A 15729-nucleotide genomic window follows, 5' to 3' on the forward strand; every position below is an offset into this window, starting at 1 on the left:
ATTCAGAGTTGTGCAACTATCATTTTTCTCACCCCCAAAAGAAACCCTATACCCATTAGTATTCACTCTGTTTTCTCACAACTCTAGGTAACCACTAATCTACTCTCCATCTCTATAGATTTGCCCATGCTAGACATTTCATATAAATAGAATCATACATGTAGTCTTTTTCACTGAGTATGTTTTCAAGGTGCATCTCAGCTGTGGCATGAATCAGCATCTCATTCCTTTTTATTGCCAAATAATATTCTACCATATGGATATGTCACATTTTATGTATCCATTCATCAGCTGATGGACATTTGGGTTGTTTCTACTTTTTGGCTACTACGAATAATGCTACTATGAACTTTTGTGTACAAATCTTATGTGGACATGTTTTCATTTCTCTTAGATGTATATTCCTAGGAGAATGGCTGGATTATACAGTAACTTTCCTCATAACTTTGCATATCAAAATTATATCCATCTTTCAGAACCCAAATTCAGTGTTATTTCCAAAGTGTTCCAACATCTCCCACTCAAAATGAATCTTCTCCCTAGTACTCCCATTGTTTAGTACCTAATTGTTCTTACCAGTTTGTCTTAGAGCTCAGTCATTCCTGCATAGCACTTTTCTTCATTATACTGCTAATTTCATTATACTTTAAGAGTGGGGACAAGCTGTGCCTCTTGTATACCACAAAGCAGTGAGTGCACTGCTGTGAAGAAAGCAGCAACTCAAAGTTAAGAATTTTGAATGCTTGAGCCTATAAAATGTGTCTAATAAATAATAATGTTCATTTTCAAATCTCAACAATTAAATGTTTAACAAATAACACTTGAAATAAATGTTTATTAGAAAAACCAGTTTGGTATGTTATTTATTTTGAATTTCAGAAACTACAGTATTCTGGATTTTTAATTAAGAAAATTAGACATTTTAGAATTTCTAGATAGGGCTTTGAAAATAAACATGGCACAATATACACAAAAGTAAATGACAACATGACATTAAATTTTACATTGTTTTGCAGTTTCAAATTTCGCATTAATGTTCTACCACAAATTTTAAAATTCTTTTCAGTGTTTTGCTTCCCTTGGTGTTCATTATTGCCTATTTATAAAGTCATAGAAGGCCTAAAAATAAGTTTTTACTCATATTGAAAGTCTGATTTTTTTTTTATTCCCTTAAGATGGAGGTCTCTCACTATGTTGCCCAGGCTGGTTTCAAACTCCTGGGCTCAAAGGATTCCCCACCTCAGCCCCCTGAGTAGCTGGGACCAAAGGCATGCACCACTGCACCCAGCTGAAAGCCTGTATTTTTATCCTTCGATGGACAACAGAGGGATATCTCCCACTCTCTAAGCTGGTCTAGTTCTAGTCCTAGGCCTGTAAATGTAGACCACAGTCCTGGTGAAGTCATGGGTTCCATCAGTGTTATTCTGGCATTCTCAGCATAATTAATTGTCATGAACATATTTAAAATATTTTAGGCCACTGAGCAGGTGTGGGTTGTCCTCATAGTAAGAGGAGAAAGGGAAGCCAGTTCCTGTCTAACTCCATTCCATCTGAAATTATCCATTTGGCTTTGGGATTTGACTGAATGTTGGTATGTTGGCTGAAATGACACCAAAGTATTGACTGTAATTGCAAGGGTAAAATGTACTCCTCTGTTTTATTAATAGCTATATATATATATACACATATATATGTAATTTTTTTTTTGAGACAGGGTCTTGCTCTGTCACCCAGGCTGGAGTGCAGCAGCATGATCTCAGCTCACTGCAGTATCTGCCTCCCAGGTTCAAGCAATTCTCATGCCTCAGCCTTCTGAGTAGCTGGGATTACAGGCGAGTGCTACCACGCCCACCTAATTTTTGTATTTTTAGTAGAGATGGGGTTTCACCATGTTGGCCAGGTTGGTCTTGAACTCCTGGCTTCAAGTGATCTGCCTGCCTTGGCCTCCTAAAGTGCTGGGATTACAGGAGTGAACCACTGCGCTCAGCCAATTTTATAATTTTTTTTAAACAAAAAAGTAAATATTAAACAATAGCATCCAACCATATAAACTTAAATATTTTATATATATATACATATTTACATTCATAAAAATAATGATTAGTTTTCTGGATGAAGAACTGAGGCCCAGAAATTAACTAGATTAGTGGCTCAAGCTAGGCTGCATCTTCGAATCAAGGGCAGTGATGCCCAAGTCACAGTTACTAATGGCATCAGAATCTCTTGGGATGGGACCCTTTTATTATTATTTTGTAAAGCTCCCCAAGTTAAATTTGAAAAGTGAATTAGGTCATATTAGGTCAGAGATTAATACAAGTTGTACTACTGATTATCTTACCCTAGCAAGTGTAGGTTAATTTTTATAATCTTCTTATATATGCTGTTTCTGATCAAATGGGTTGTTCTCTTGCTCAATCTAACTAACAGGTGAGCTATAAAATCACACAGGTGATCACAACTCTATCCAAAGAATGGTGGTGCTCCATACTTCACCTCAGCACTAGTTCTTATCCTCAGGTGCTTATCACTCAATTCTTGGGACTTCAAAATAAATATATAGATATCCAGGAACCACCTTAGCCTAGATAAATCAAAATCAATCACTAGGAGAGACACCTGAGCATATGAACTTTTAAAAAGGTTCATGATTTTGATGCCTCACCCTGGATGGAGCTCTCTCATAGTATGCCACACGGTATGTCCCTAGCTTTATTCAGTAATATTACAGGGAAGCAGATTTCAGTTTAAGAGAAATCGATGAAAACAGTTTAGAGCTACCCAGTAATGGAATGGTTTTAAAGCAGTGAGCTCTCTGTGGCTGGAAGAATAAAAGCAAAGGTTGAACTATCACTTGCTGGGAATGCTATCAAGGGGTTTCCAAATTCAGTAAGTACTTGGATCACACAATATTTGAATTTCCTCACAATTAAGTTTCTCTAGCCAAAACTTCCAACAGATCACATATAATGGATATAGACATTGTCATGAAAACACATGATTTTACCAGAAATTTTCACAGTTATTTTATCTGTAAAATGGATTAGAATTTAGTAGTACTGGTCGAACATTGCCTCTGACATCAGCCTTATTGAGGGGAATACTTTTCCCCTCCTCTTCATGCTTGGATGGAGGGAAGGGAACTTCTCCTTGCTCCTTCAAAGCAAGAAGTGTAGGAAAAAGCTCTCTGAACCCTCATTCATTCCTTCCCAACAGAGAACTGTCTTATCCCATGGGTGATACAAGAAGGAACTGAGCAGGTGTGGTCCAGCCCCTGGTGGTTTCCCTGACCTTGAAAGCTAACTGGTCTCAGAATGCAAAGATGGGCTCTGCCCCAACAAGGCAGAGACCCGCTGTTCTCTCCAATCAGGGAGAAATATTGCAGTGTCTGATTGGAGAAAAAGTCAACCTTCTACTCTGTATCAGTTTATTCACTAATAAAGTGGATATTTTTCTCTTTCTCTGACCCCCATTTCTTACTTCTCAATTTGTTCCAAAGTGAAGAGGGGAATAAGTTACCTGTTGGTGTCCTTAAACCCCTCACGTATCACAATATAGCAATAAATTGTAACTGTCCATCTCTGTGATACTTGTGTTCTGAAATGCCATTGCATTATTTTTTTCAAGTCAATGAACACTCATATTCTCAAGTACAAAAAGAACAAAACATTATATAAAGTCCCTCTTTCTTTACTGGCATAAAAAATCTGGGATTTCCAACTGCTGAACTGTCTATCCCTAGGAAATAATAACATTTTTCAAGTTTCCACTTTATTGGGAATAATCTTAGTCATGATCTGCAGAAGTTGGTCCTGGACAATTTGAAGATAGGTCTTCTTTATCTGTAAGTTATGTGAGGGAAATGAAAGATTAATACAACTTCTACAGTAAATAATTCTAGAAAATTATTTCAACATAACATGCATTTATTGATCTGATGTTTTCTACTTATTCTGCTAAACAAACCAGAAAAGATAAAAACAACAATAACCAAAAATGCTTCACTCTCAAGTACAAAGTTCTTAAATACAAGTTAGCAAACGTAGCTTGGGCAAAGGTATCAGAAGGAGAAACACTTGGCTCTGTAAGACACCTGGTAAGTGTAAACCATTTCTGTCCTTACAATGGAAAAAAAAAAGGAATGGATTTCAACATATCTGATTTTTATGGTTTAGGGGCAATATTCTATCTAAGTGTATAAAAATTAGCTCTAAAATTTAATATAAGTTCTTTCAAATATCTGTAACCAAAGAAAGAATCTTTAAAAATAAAGCACAAAATATTCATCATTCTCAGGTTATTCTAAAATTGTTTCTTTTGAAACAAAATACTGAAAAATTCCCTTCCACACATTCAGTTTCTGAAAAGTTAAATGTAATTTTAATAAAGCCTCAATTATTTCTATATCCACTATTTAAGAAATTGGTCCCATACTGCCATTTGAATGGAATAAGAAATTTCCATTGTCAGTGGGAAATGACTTGAAAAATTGGAGAGCATTCATCTATTTTTAAAAAGTACAAAGTAATTTTCTTACCTTCATAGGCTGTTCCACACCAAATACAATATAGATGTTCTTCTCTTAAATAACTAGTCAATATTTGTAATTTTTCCAGTACCTATAGGATACAAGCACATTATTAATACTTTACATTGAACAGAACCTTAGTTTTCTGGCTCTTATATCATGCTGAATTAGCTCAAGGCTGTAAATATTCTGCTATACTCTGGAATAGTTATTAGAAATGTCAAGGACAGAACTGATATATTCAAATGTGTTACAGTTCATTAGCCACGCTGAGATTTTCACAAGTCTGCCAGACACAATGGAGACTGCTTGTTAACATTGAGAAAATAGTTTTTGGGTGGCCTTATTATAATTGGCATCCTTTAAAGGCTTTTTCTACTTTCAAGGCATTTACCTCCCCCAGATAAGGTGAAGGTGAATATTGCCTCCTTTTGCCATAAAAGTTCTCATCAATGGTCTCCCAATTAAGTGGACTATAGGTTTTTCAAATTGTGAATGTTTTCCACAAAATTATTATACTCAAGTAATCATACCAGTGTATTTTCCTTTCTTGAATAATCTCCATTTCTTTTTTTTTTTTTTTTTTGAGAGCGGGTCTTGCTCTATCACCTAGGCTGGAGTGCAGTGGCGTGATCTCGGCTCACTGCAACCTCTGCCTCCCGGGCTCACATGATCCTCCTGCCTCAGCCTCCTGAGTAGCTAGGATTATTGGGTGCCCCACACCTGGCTAATTTTTGTATTTTTAGTAGAGACTAAAATACACCACCATGTTGGCCAGGCTGGTCTTAAACTCCTGACCTCAAGTGATCCACCAGTTTTGGTCTCCCAAAGTGTGGATTACAGGTGTGAGCCACCGTGCCCGGCCTCCATTTTCTTTTGATTGTGGTTTTTTTGTTGTTTATGAGTAGGAGAAAAAAGTACACATTAGAATGACTTGTAGAAGTTTCGCAGGAAATAAGGTATAAATTAAAATAATTTACATTTGTTGCTAATTCATCATCAAACTGAAGCTGAGATGAGAGGACAAATGGAAGCTAAAGGGAAAAATTATATGTAAGTTTTGATTTGGGGTTAGTAAAATAATCCTGCAATGCAGTACCTCTCAACCAGGGGTTATTTTTCCCCTCGGGGACATTTAGTAATGTCTGGAGAGGGTTTTGGTTGTCATAAGCAAAAGTGCAACTGGTATCTGGTGGGCAGGGGCCAGAGATGCTGCTAAACATCTTGCAATGCACAATACAGCTCCCCACAACAATGGATTACCACAACTCAAAGTGTTAATGTTGCCAAGGCTGAGACACCCTATGAAGGAAATGGTGCAAAGCATACGCTTAAATCTTCACTCTTATATTCATCTTCATCCTGTTCTTTTTCTTCTTCATCTTCTTCAGTCTCCTCTTCAAGCCTCAACCAGTACCATGCTTCCCTGGGAACCTGAATATTCTGAAAATGCAGAAGTATTCTCAATTAAACATACTAAACATAAGAGCATGACAAATATGTTCATGTCAACATGAATTCATTCTTTCAATACTTATTCACTGAGTGTGGCTTTAAAAGTAAAAACACTGGCCGGGCACGGTGGCTCACGCCTGCAATCCCAGCACTTTGGGAGGGAGAGGTGGGTGGATCACGAGGTCAAGAGATCAAGATCATCCTGACCAACATGGTGAAACCCTATCTCTACTAAAAATACAAAAATTAGCTGGGCGTGGTAGTGCATGCCTGTTGTCCCAGCTACTCAGGAGGCTGAGGCAGGAGAATTGCTTGAACCCAGGAGGTGGAGGTTGCAGTGAGCCAAAATCACGCCACTGTACTCTAGCCTGGTGACAGAGTGAGACTCCATCTCAAAAAAAAAAGTAAAAACATTGTACCATGAACGATGGGGATGCAAAGTCCAATTCTTTAGAATTGTGCAGTTGTCTTCAAGTTCCTTCTGACAGTCTAGCAGGAAAGATAGGCTATGGGTACAAAATAATACATATATGCTACAAAATCATAAGTGCCATGAAATACATTCAAACTAAAGTAATATGTAAGAACAGGAAAGTGAGAGATTGCTTCCAGTAATCTATATATAAGGGAAATTTTACAAACCTTTTTGAGACTTCAAATGAAGTCATTTTATTTTTAGAGTACTTGAACCACTAAGATAAAAGCAAAGACAGAATTTATTTACTTATTGATTTTTTTTGTAGAGATGGGGACTTGCTATGTTGTCCAGGCTGGTCACAAACTCCTGGACTCAAGCAATCCTACGGCCTTGTCCTCTCAAAGTGCTGAGATTACAGACATGAGCCACCACGCCCAGCCAGAGACAGAATTTTTTAAAAACCATTCAAATTTGAACTAGACAGCATTCCACCTTGATTTTATTTTATTTTTGAGACAGGGTCTCACTCTGTCACCTAGGCTGGAGTGCAGTGGCACGAACATAGCTCAATGCAACCTCAACCTTCTGGGCTCAAGGATTCTCCCACTTCAGCCTCCCGAGTAGTGCGACTACAGGTGTGTGCCACCACATGCAGCTAATTTTAAAATGTTTTGTAGAGATGGAGTCTTGAAATGTTATCCAGGCTGGTCTCGAACTCCTGGGCTGAAATAATCATCCTGCCTTTGCCTCCCAAAGTGCTAGGATTACAGGATTGAGCCATCACGCCTCGCCCACTCCGATTTTAATAGTTAGACACATATTAGATACTGAATAGGAATTGAAAATAGGCTATTCTTGTTAATCAAAGATTATAAAGAACAGAATTTCTGCACATAATAGTCGTAACTGATATTCAAATAAGCAGAGAACAATTAAATGTAAAATTTTATTTAACCCTTTTTGTTTTACTATAGTTAGTATAAAACTATAGTTACTATAAAACCCTGGGTTTTATAGTAACCCAGACAACTCACGTTACTATAGTAAATAATAAGCCATTTTCATATCAATTATCACAGATCAGAAATGCACATTACATGAAAGCTTTAATGAGTAGACAAACCGGGCTTGGAGTTCTTAGTTTTATATATACATATTATATATATATATAAATATAATACGTATATATAAAATACATATATGTAAAAAATATATAAAATATATGATACATATAAATATATGTAATACATATAAATATATATAATACATATATAAATATATATAATACATATATAAATATATAACACTTATATATATATAATACATATATAAAATATATATATATAAAAAAATATATACGGGAAATCACGGTGGGTGCCAAAACACTTTACTAAACTGAAAGCTGGTAAAAGGCTTACTTTCTGGGCATCCAATTGTTGACAGGCTCGCTGGCTTCTTCTGAGATCTCCTTCTAGCTTCATTTCATCTTGCTTATTTTTAAGTCGCATTCTAATTGAAAGAAAAAATTGTAAACTAAAGGTCTACGTTCTCTTTAACCATTTTATATGCCCAAGTACCAGAGAACATACCACAATAAAGAGGAAATAAAACCAAAACCAGCTCAAAAATAGTTTTACCGAAACTGTTCTGCAGCTTTTTCTTCAGCTTGGTTTTTCATGTGAATCTTTTTTCTGTAGCTTTCCAATTTTTCCTCTGCTTTCCGTTTTAATGATGCCTCGTGACCAATGCCACTTTTCCCTGATCAAACAGAAAATTCTGATGAGAAACATACTGATTTTGTGCTTCAAAACAAGACAATTTAAATGCAATTCTCATTTCAGTACTATCACTCACAAATCATTTGAGTACACTAATAGTAGAAAACACTAGGGTTTTTTTTAAGCCCAAAACATAATCTGATTTTTACAAAGATTACTAATCTCATCTTAAAAGATAGTAATACTATAAACAATTTTTCAAATCAGAAAAACAGTATTAGCTGTTATAGTTTTATTTAAATATGATGAATAAAATGTATCTTCTTCTCTTGAATTCATCCAAGTATTAAGCAAAACATTTGGTAGAGAAATCTGTCTCAGAACACTTTTATTTTATTTTATTTTTATAGGGACAGGCTGGTATGTAGTGGCACAATCATGGGTCACTGTAACCTTGAACTTGTGGGCTCCAGGAATCATCCTGCCTCAGCCTCCTGAGTAGCTAGGACTACAGGTGCGTGCCACTACACCTGGCTAATTTTTAAAATTTTTTTGCAGAGATGAGGTCTTGCTATGTTGCCCAGGCTGGTCTCAAATTCCTGGCTGCTTTTTTTTTTTTTTTTTTTTTTGAGATGGAATTTCACTCTTGTTGCCCAGGTTGGAGTGCAATGGCGCAATCTCACCTCACTGCGATCTCTGCCTCCTGGGTTCAAGTGATTCTCCTGCCTCAGCCTCCCGAGTAGCTGGGATTACAGGCATGCGCCACCACGCCCGGCTAATTCTGTATTTTTAGTAGAGATGGGGTTTCTCCATGTTGGTCAGGCTGGTCTTGAACTCCTGACCTCAGGTGATCTGCCCGCCTCAGCTACCCAAAGTGCTGGGATTACAGGCACAAGCCACCACGCCCTGCCAACTCTTGGCTTTAAGCAATCCTTCTGCATCGACCTCCCAGAGCAAAACAGTTTTAAGACATTTCAATGGACAGAAACAGTATTGCACATTCAATGGTTATAATGATTTGTTCTTCCCACATTTGTGTGGTTTAAATTCTATTTTATACTCACTAAAACTTATTTCTTTTCTGGTTGAAGAAGTTTAGAAATTTAACAAAATTTTACTGAACTGTAACAGTATTATCATTTAAAAAAAGGATTTATTGAGCAAATATATGTGGTAGACCTAAGCTAAGTTATTATTACTGGCAAATATGCTCCAAAATAATTACATACCTGTTTTGATATTGAGAGGAATTGGTTCAACAATACCACCCCCTGAAAGAGAATGAAAAACAAACTACTTCAGAAAATTTTCCTCATACTACAGGACAGTATAAGTATGCAACTTTACAATGCTCTATGCATATGCCCTCCTGTTTCAATGATATTCAAAACTGAAATCTGAACATCAGTATTCTATATATAATCAATTACCTCCCTTGTCTTCAAATACCTACTCATCAAAAAGGCTGATTCACAGCCTCCTATGCCACCTGAAGGTAGAGTTTTAAGAAGGAACAACACTGATATTATTGGTGCAAGACGGTGACAGCCTTAAGTGAAAGCAAAGCAATTACAATAAAGGAAAGAAAAACTGTTTACAGAGGTTACTATAAATATATAGCATCTCTATCTTAATAAGCAGTTTCACTTCCTAAAAAGAGAGGTGAGAATTGAGCCTCTCCAACTCTACAGTCACTCAGATGGCTGCCACAGGTACAGAGCAAGCAGGGCAAAGTCTTGCCATCATCCTCAGTGTTGTTTCAATGTATTTAGCCATTGCACTTCTCAACCCATCACTTATCACCATTCTTTGCTTCTTCTGTTGTAAGCCACATCCATCTCGGTTGTTAGTGCCTTCAAGGCTAAGCTGAGCTGATAAGCAGCTCTTGATGGCCCATGTGGTATCTAAAATGGATGTGAGATGATGAAAGTTCTCCATAAGGCTTGTTAATACATAACAGACTAAAAAGCCTAAGTTGTTATAATTTCTGTGTAGATACAGATTAAAGCATCAGCTTTGGTCCTCATCCATAAGTCACAATTAGGTGGTAAGGAATACCTGTCTATTTCCACATGTGACTTACCACTCTTGCCAAGTGCCTGACCACTTTTATAGCCCATCTTTTGGAGCAAGGCAAACCCTTTGTTTTCACAGCCTAGTGCATTCTTCAACCCAATGTCACGTCTTTCTTGTTCTTCTTCTTTTAAACTCTTCTGCCTGTTTTTCAAATTGGCTTCCTGTTGCTTTTCTTCTTTTCGACGGGCTTCTCGGATTTGCCTTAGCATTGGCAATCCTGGTCTGATATCTTCTCTGAATAAGGGAAAAGTTTATTTTAGATGAGTCCATAAAGTTTTCTTTTCTTTTTCTTTTTTTTTTTTTTTTGAGATGGAGTTTCGCTCTTGTTGCCCAGGCTGGAATGCAATGGCATGATCTTGACTCACTGCAACCTCTGCCTCCTGGGTTCAACCGATTCCCCTGCCTCAGCCTCCTGAGTAACTGAGATTACAGGCACCCACCACCGTGCCCGGCTATTTTTTGTATTTTCAGTAGAGACAGGGTTTTGCCATGTTGGCCAGGCTGGTCTTGAACTCCTGACTCCAGGTGATCTGCCCGCCTCGGCCTCTCAAAGTGCTGGGATTACAGGTGTGAGCCTCCACGCCTGGCCAAGTTTTCTCATAACTCTGTCACTTACTCATCTGACAACAGTTAATATTTCAGCACGATTTCTATGATCATCTTTGTTATTATGATATTAGAACATAATCAGTGACCTCCAAGAATGGCTGTTTTAGTAGAAATGATGAAGGCTAGTGCCAGATCGTAGGAAAATAAGGAAAGCACAAAGTTGAAGAAATCAGATATAGTAAGTTCAGACTTACTATGTTTCTAGGATGTTGGCAATAATAAAGAACAAAGTTGTATAGTAGCTAGAAGAGACAATATGATGTAATAAAGGAAAAGGAGTAAATTTCCTTGGAAGAAGGCAATAAAAAGGATCAAGGGCAGAAGTAAAATGGTTAGCATTAAAAGGAGGAAGTAGATTCTAGTATTTTTCTATGGTCTAGTATCTTTCTATGGAGACATAGGAGGTATTTCCATAAAGCAAGAAGACTGACTTTCCAACTGCACATTTAAAATCAATGTCAGGCTGCGCAGAGTGGCTCATGCCTGTAATCCTAGCACTTTGGGAGGCCAAAGCTGGAGGATCGCCTGAGCCCAGGAGTTGGAGACCAGCCTTGGCAACATAGTGAGACCTTGTCTCTCCAAATAATAAAAAAGAAGAGTTAGCCGGGCATGATGGTGCAGGCCTGCAGTCCCAACTACTCGGGAGGCCAAGATGGGAGGATCTCCTGAGCCTGGAGAGTTTGAGGCTGCAGTGAGCTAAGACTGTGCCACTGCACTCCAGCCTTGCTAACAGAATGAGATCCTGTCTCAAAAAAATAAAATAAAATAAAATAAAATAAAATAAATGTCATTGCTTAATCTATACATCTTATACATATTGCATTGGGTGTGCACATTTACTTACTGGACATTAATGAAGGAATCAGACATATAGTCCTCTTCTTCTGCCATGTTCAACTTCATATGGCTATAGTATCTAAAAACAAAGTAATAATTACTTTTTTTTTTTTTTTAGTTTATCAGAATGGAAATAAACCTTTCTGTATCTGCAGCCATGAGCTGTCTCTAGAGCTCTACTATATATTCAAGTGCCCTTTGGACATCTTTATCTGTGGACATCTCAAACTCAACAATCTAAACAACTCATTTCTTTCCCCTTTCCCCAGCCTTCTACATCCTCTGTATTTCCATGTTAATGTCATCATTATCTCCTTCATGATCTCTTATGAAGCTCTGTCAAGTCTTCCTCCATAAAAATCCTTACAGACGTTTTTTCTACAATTGTGACCACCGCTTTAGTTCAGGCACTTTTTTTTTTCTCACCTGAACTATTACAACAGCTTCTTAATCAGCTTCTTAGTTGGTCTCCTCTTCCAATCCATCCTCTGCCCCCCATCCAGAGGTTTTTTGTTTATTTGCTTGTTTGTTTTTAAATACAAGTCCGGTCAGGTTACTACCCTGTTTCAAATCCTTCATTAAACCTGACTCTGTAGGCAGTGGGGGAGCAGTCACTTTTGCAAAGCATGAGATGTTGTCCTTCATAATCTGACACAACTGTGCCTAAGGATTCATTATTCAAGCCCCATGGCTCCTCACTGCCCTCTGAACACAGCACAAACATTTCTTCCCTGTAGGCCAAGGCTACCCTCCCTTCAGAAACCTCTCCTGACCACTCCAGGCCTTTCTCTACAGCACTTTATGTCCAAGCTGCTCATTTGGAACTTGATATAGTTAACAACTCACTTATGTGGAAATATTTTGAGGGACAGTTTCTATCCAAAATAGTTAAAATCATATGATTATTGGCACTTAAAGGGTTAAAGTAATTATCTACAAAAGTACTTCTCAAACTTTATTGTGTATACAAATTGCACTGAGATCTTCTTAAAACGCAGAATCTGATTCTGGGGCTGGAACCTGAGGTTCTGCATTTCTAACAGGTTCACAGGCAATGTCAATGTTGCTAGTTCAGTTGCTTAAGACAAAAGTGTAGTCACTTGTTGTGGTGCATATGTACTGTTTTTTCCTGCCTACCATCTTTTCCTTTGGGAACCCAACCCTCTGCCCTTCATGTGGTTTTAGTGGAGGGTGGCAATGTCAGTATCCCATATTTCCTTGGGCACAAAGATGGTGAATTATAGTACTCTATGTCCAGCACCAGGGGACGAGATGACCCAGCCAGGGAAATAACCATCTCTTTCCTTACATTATATGAATATACGGGTTGTGGGGGAAAGAAGGTCTTTTATAGGTGTTTCTGAACTGGAAGAATGTGAAGCTGGGCTGTGGATGGCTGTCTTCTTGGCCACATGAAGGGATCTTGTCTGAAGAATGAAGCCAGATAGAGAAAATGAGCCTAGTTTCCAAGGCTGTGGATTCTTTGATGCTGCGACTTAGCATTCTACCCCATTACAGACTAATACATTTCTGCATTACTTAGGCTTACTGAAGTAGGGGTTCTGTCAACTGCAACCAAGTGTCTAGACAATTACACTGGATGAAAAAAGGATTACTACACTAATTTTTAATGGTTTTTTGTTTTTTGAGACAGAATCTCGCTCTAATGCCCAGGCTGGAGTGCAGTGGTGTGATCTCAGCTCACTGCAACCTCCACCTGCTGAGTTCAAGCAATTCCCGTGCCTCAGCCTCCCGAGTAGCTGGGATTACAGGCATCCACCACCACACCCAGCTAATTTTTGTGTTTTTAATAGAGACAGGGTTTTGCCATGTTGGCCAGGCTGGTCTCAAACTCCTGGCCTCAAGTGATCCACCTGCCTCACTTGGTCTCCCAAAGTGCTGGGATTACAGGTGTGAGCCACCACACCTGGCCTGGTTTTTTATATTTTTAATGTATATCTTCTCAACTAGATAATGTATATCTTGTGTTAAACACAAAGACAAGTCCCCTATATCCTCCCTACCTACCACTGCATCCCAAACATAAATGCTTAATAATTGTTTAGCAATAATGAGGATAAAAAGGGTCTTTAATATTTGTAATTTTATAACTTTTTCCTATGTCAACGTGTCATTTTTAAACACTTTTTAAATAAGTACAGAAAACACATAAAACAAATGTACAGCTTAATACATTTTTGTGAGTCAAACATTCTTGTAACCATGTGGTACCCTCCAAAATGGCTCCCAATCATTCTTGCTGTGTGGTTTTCTACATCCTTAGTGTAGTCTCCTTCCACAGTGAACAAGATTAACCTGTATAACCAATAGGATTTTTGTGGAAATGATGGAGTTGATTTTTTGGTTATAACTGCAGCTCTTAGGTCATTCTAACTTTGAAGTTAGATGACTCACTTGAAGGAAGTCAGCTGTCACATAATAAGGATACTCAAGAAGCTCTATGGAGAAGGTCACATGATTGGAACCAAGTCCTCCTATTAAAAGCCAGCACAAACTCATGAGCCACAGGAGTGAGCTACCTTGGAAATGGATCCTCTTGCTCCAGTCAGGCCTTCAAATGACTCAGCCTGGGCTGGCATCTTCACTGCAACTTCTTAAGAAAGTCCATGCTAAACTAAGCTAAGCTGCTAACAAATTCCTGACCCATAGAAACTGTGAGATAACAAATGATTACAGTTATCTTAAGCTGCTACATTTGGGGATAATTTGTTATGTAGCAAAAGTTATCAGGACGTAGAACCTTATCAGGCACCTGGGAGCCCTCTTTGTCCCCTATCCAGTTGCAACTCTATTTTGGTTCTAAGAATAGTCACTATTCTGTATTTAAGGCAATCATTTCCTTCATTTTCTTGATAGTTTTGTCATCCACGTGTGCATCTTTAAACATTACAGTTTCGTTTACCTACTTTTATTATAAGTTAAAAACGTGCACTATTATATACAGCATTTATGGTAATTCACCCACTTCCTCTAAACCTCAGATTCTTCATTTGTAATAACAGCATTTTTACACATAATGGTTTAACACTTACCCAGTATATCACACATTTTTATCACATTTAACCACCACTAACAACTCTACAAGGTAGGAAGTTTTTCCTGTTGGAGAAATTAAGGTTCAGTATGGCTAAATGACTATTTCAAAACCACAAAGAATCCGGCTCATAGTGCCTTGCAAATAGGATTACATTGTTTTTAAGAGACCTACTTAACTTTAAAGTGCCAGACACATCTGAATGGGGTTACAGGTTGCTTTTAAAGCTCTCTTTCTATTGGTAAAATATACTTTAGCATTATCCATTTCCATCAAAGACAAGCATAAACTTCACAAGGCGATACCCTGGCAGAGATGATGGAGGCTTGAAACAGAGTGATAGCAATGGAAGTGGTCGCATTTGGGGTACACTTGAAGGTAGAGCTTATAGGATTTGCTGATGTTGTAGGTAGTATGTAAAGAACGATGTCAAGATAACGCTAAGTTTTTGGCCTGAATACATGGAAGAATGGAGTTAACGTTTTTTGAGAGTGGGAAGACTGTAGGAGTAGGTTTGTTTTTGTTTTTTTAGGGCGCGTAGTCGGGAAACAGACATATTGAGAGTCTCATTACATATACAAGTGGAGAGATGGACCTACAGTATAAATGTGACAAGAAACGTCCCACTCTCAACACTACGCTCAGGAACCGCTGATCCCTTCCCTCCCGCGTTCCTCCTGGCTGCAAGCGTCCCACAGACGCAACCACCCACGGATGGAAAAGTGACTGACGGTGTGATACGGTAGTCATGGCCAGCGCACTCTGCCTTTTATCATTCTACCGGCTGTCCCCAGACCCTTACCTGACAGCTCTCTTACCTGACAGCTCTCTGCTCGCCCGGGTTCAGGGCCGCGGAGCGCGCGCTGCGCATGCGCCCACCGACCAGCGTCGGACTTCCGGACCTAGGCTCCCACCAGTTTCCGAGTGCAGACTCTATTGGAAACTCGCGGTGGGTGGGGATAGGAGGACGTGGTGACTGCGCTTGCGCAAGACCAGCCCTCCGCGCAAGCGCTCTTCCCTTGTTTCCTGCAGGCAG

The 15729-nt window shown here is 38.5% G+C and overlaps 1 protein-coding gene across 2 annotated transcripts; it reads right to left on the reverse strand.

Annotated features, from left to right (window-relative positions):
• Nucleotides 1-850: 850 nt before the first annotated feature.
• On the reverse strand, nt 851-15727 carry GPATCH11 (G-patch domain containing 11). 2 transcript variants are annotated; one of them, XM_002812129.5, is made up of 9 exons: nt 15512-15727; nt 11646-11717; nt 10200-10426; nt 9346-9387; nt 8036-8156; nt 7817-7907; nt 5855-5968; nt 4535-4616; nt 851-3839 (listed from the first exon to the last, which is right to left on the reverse strand). In XM_002812129.5, the coding sequence occupies exons 1-9, from the start codon at nt 15562-15564 to the stop codon at nt 3784-3786; spliced, it is 858 nt and encodes a 285-aa protein (XP_002812175.3). In that variant the 5' UTR covers nt 15565-15727; the 3' UTR covers nt 851-3783. The 2 variants fall into 2 exon arrangements, with proteins under 2 accessions (XP_002812175.3, XP_009235667.1); XM_009237392.4 differs by having other exon boundaries at nt 15496-15616.
• Nucleotides 15728-15729: the final 2 nt, after the last annotated feature.

This window comes from Pongo abelii, chromosome 12 (genome assembly GCF_028885655.2).
Source record: "Pongo abelii isolate AG06213 chromosome 12, NHGRI_mPonAbe1-v2.0_pri, whole genome shotgun sequence".
Classification (NCBI taxonomy): Eukaryota; Metazoa; Chordata; class Mammalia; order Primates; family Hominidae; genus Pongo; species Pongo abelii.

Coding starts and splice junctions, on each gene's coding strand:
- GPATCH11 (XM_002812129.5), bottom strand. CDS start 15,564: ATGCGCAGCGCGCGCTCCGCGGCCCTGAACCCGGGCGAGCAGAGAGCT. Junction 9,388..10,199: donor TCAGGCACTTGGCAAGAGTG/GTAAGTCACATG, acceptor ATTCTCTTTCAG/GGGGTGGTATTGTTGAACCA. Junction 7,908..8,035: donor AAAGCTGCAGAACAGTTTCG/GTAAAACTATTT, acceptor TCTTTCAATTAG/AATGCGACTTAAAAATAAGC.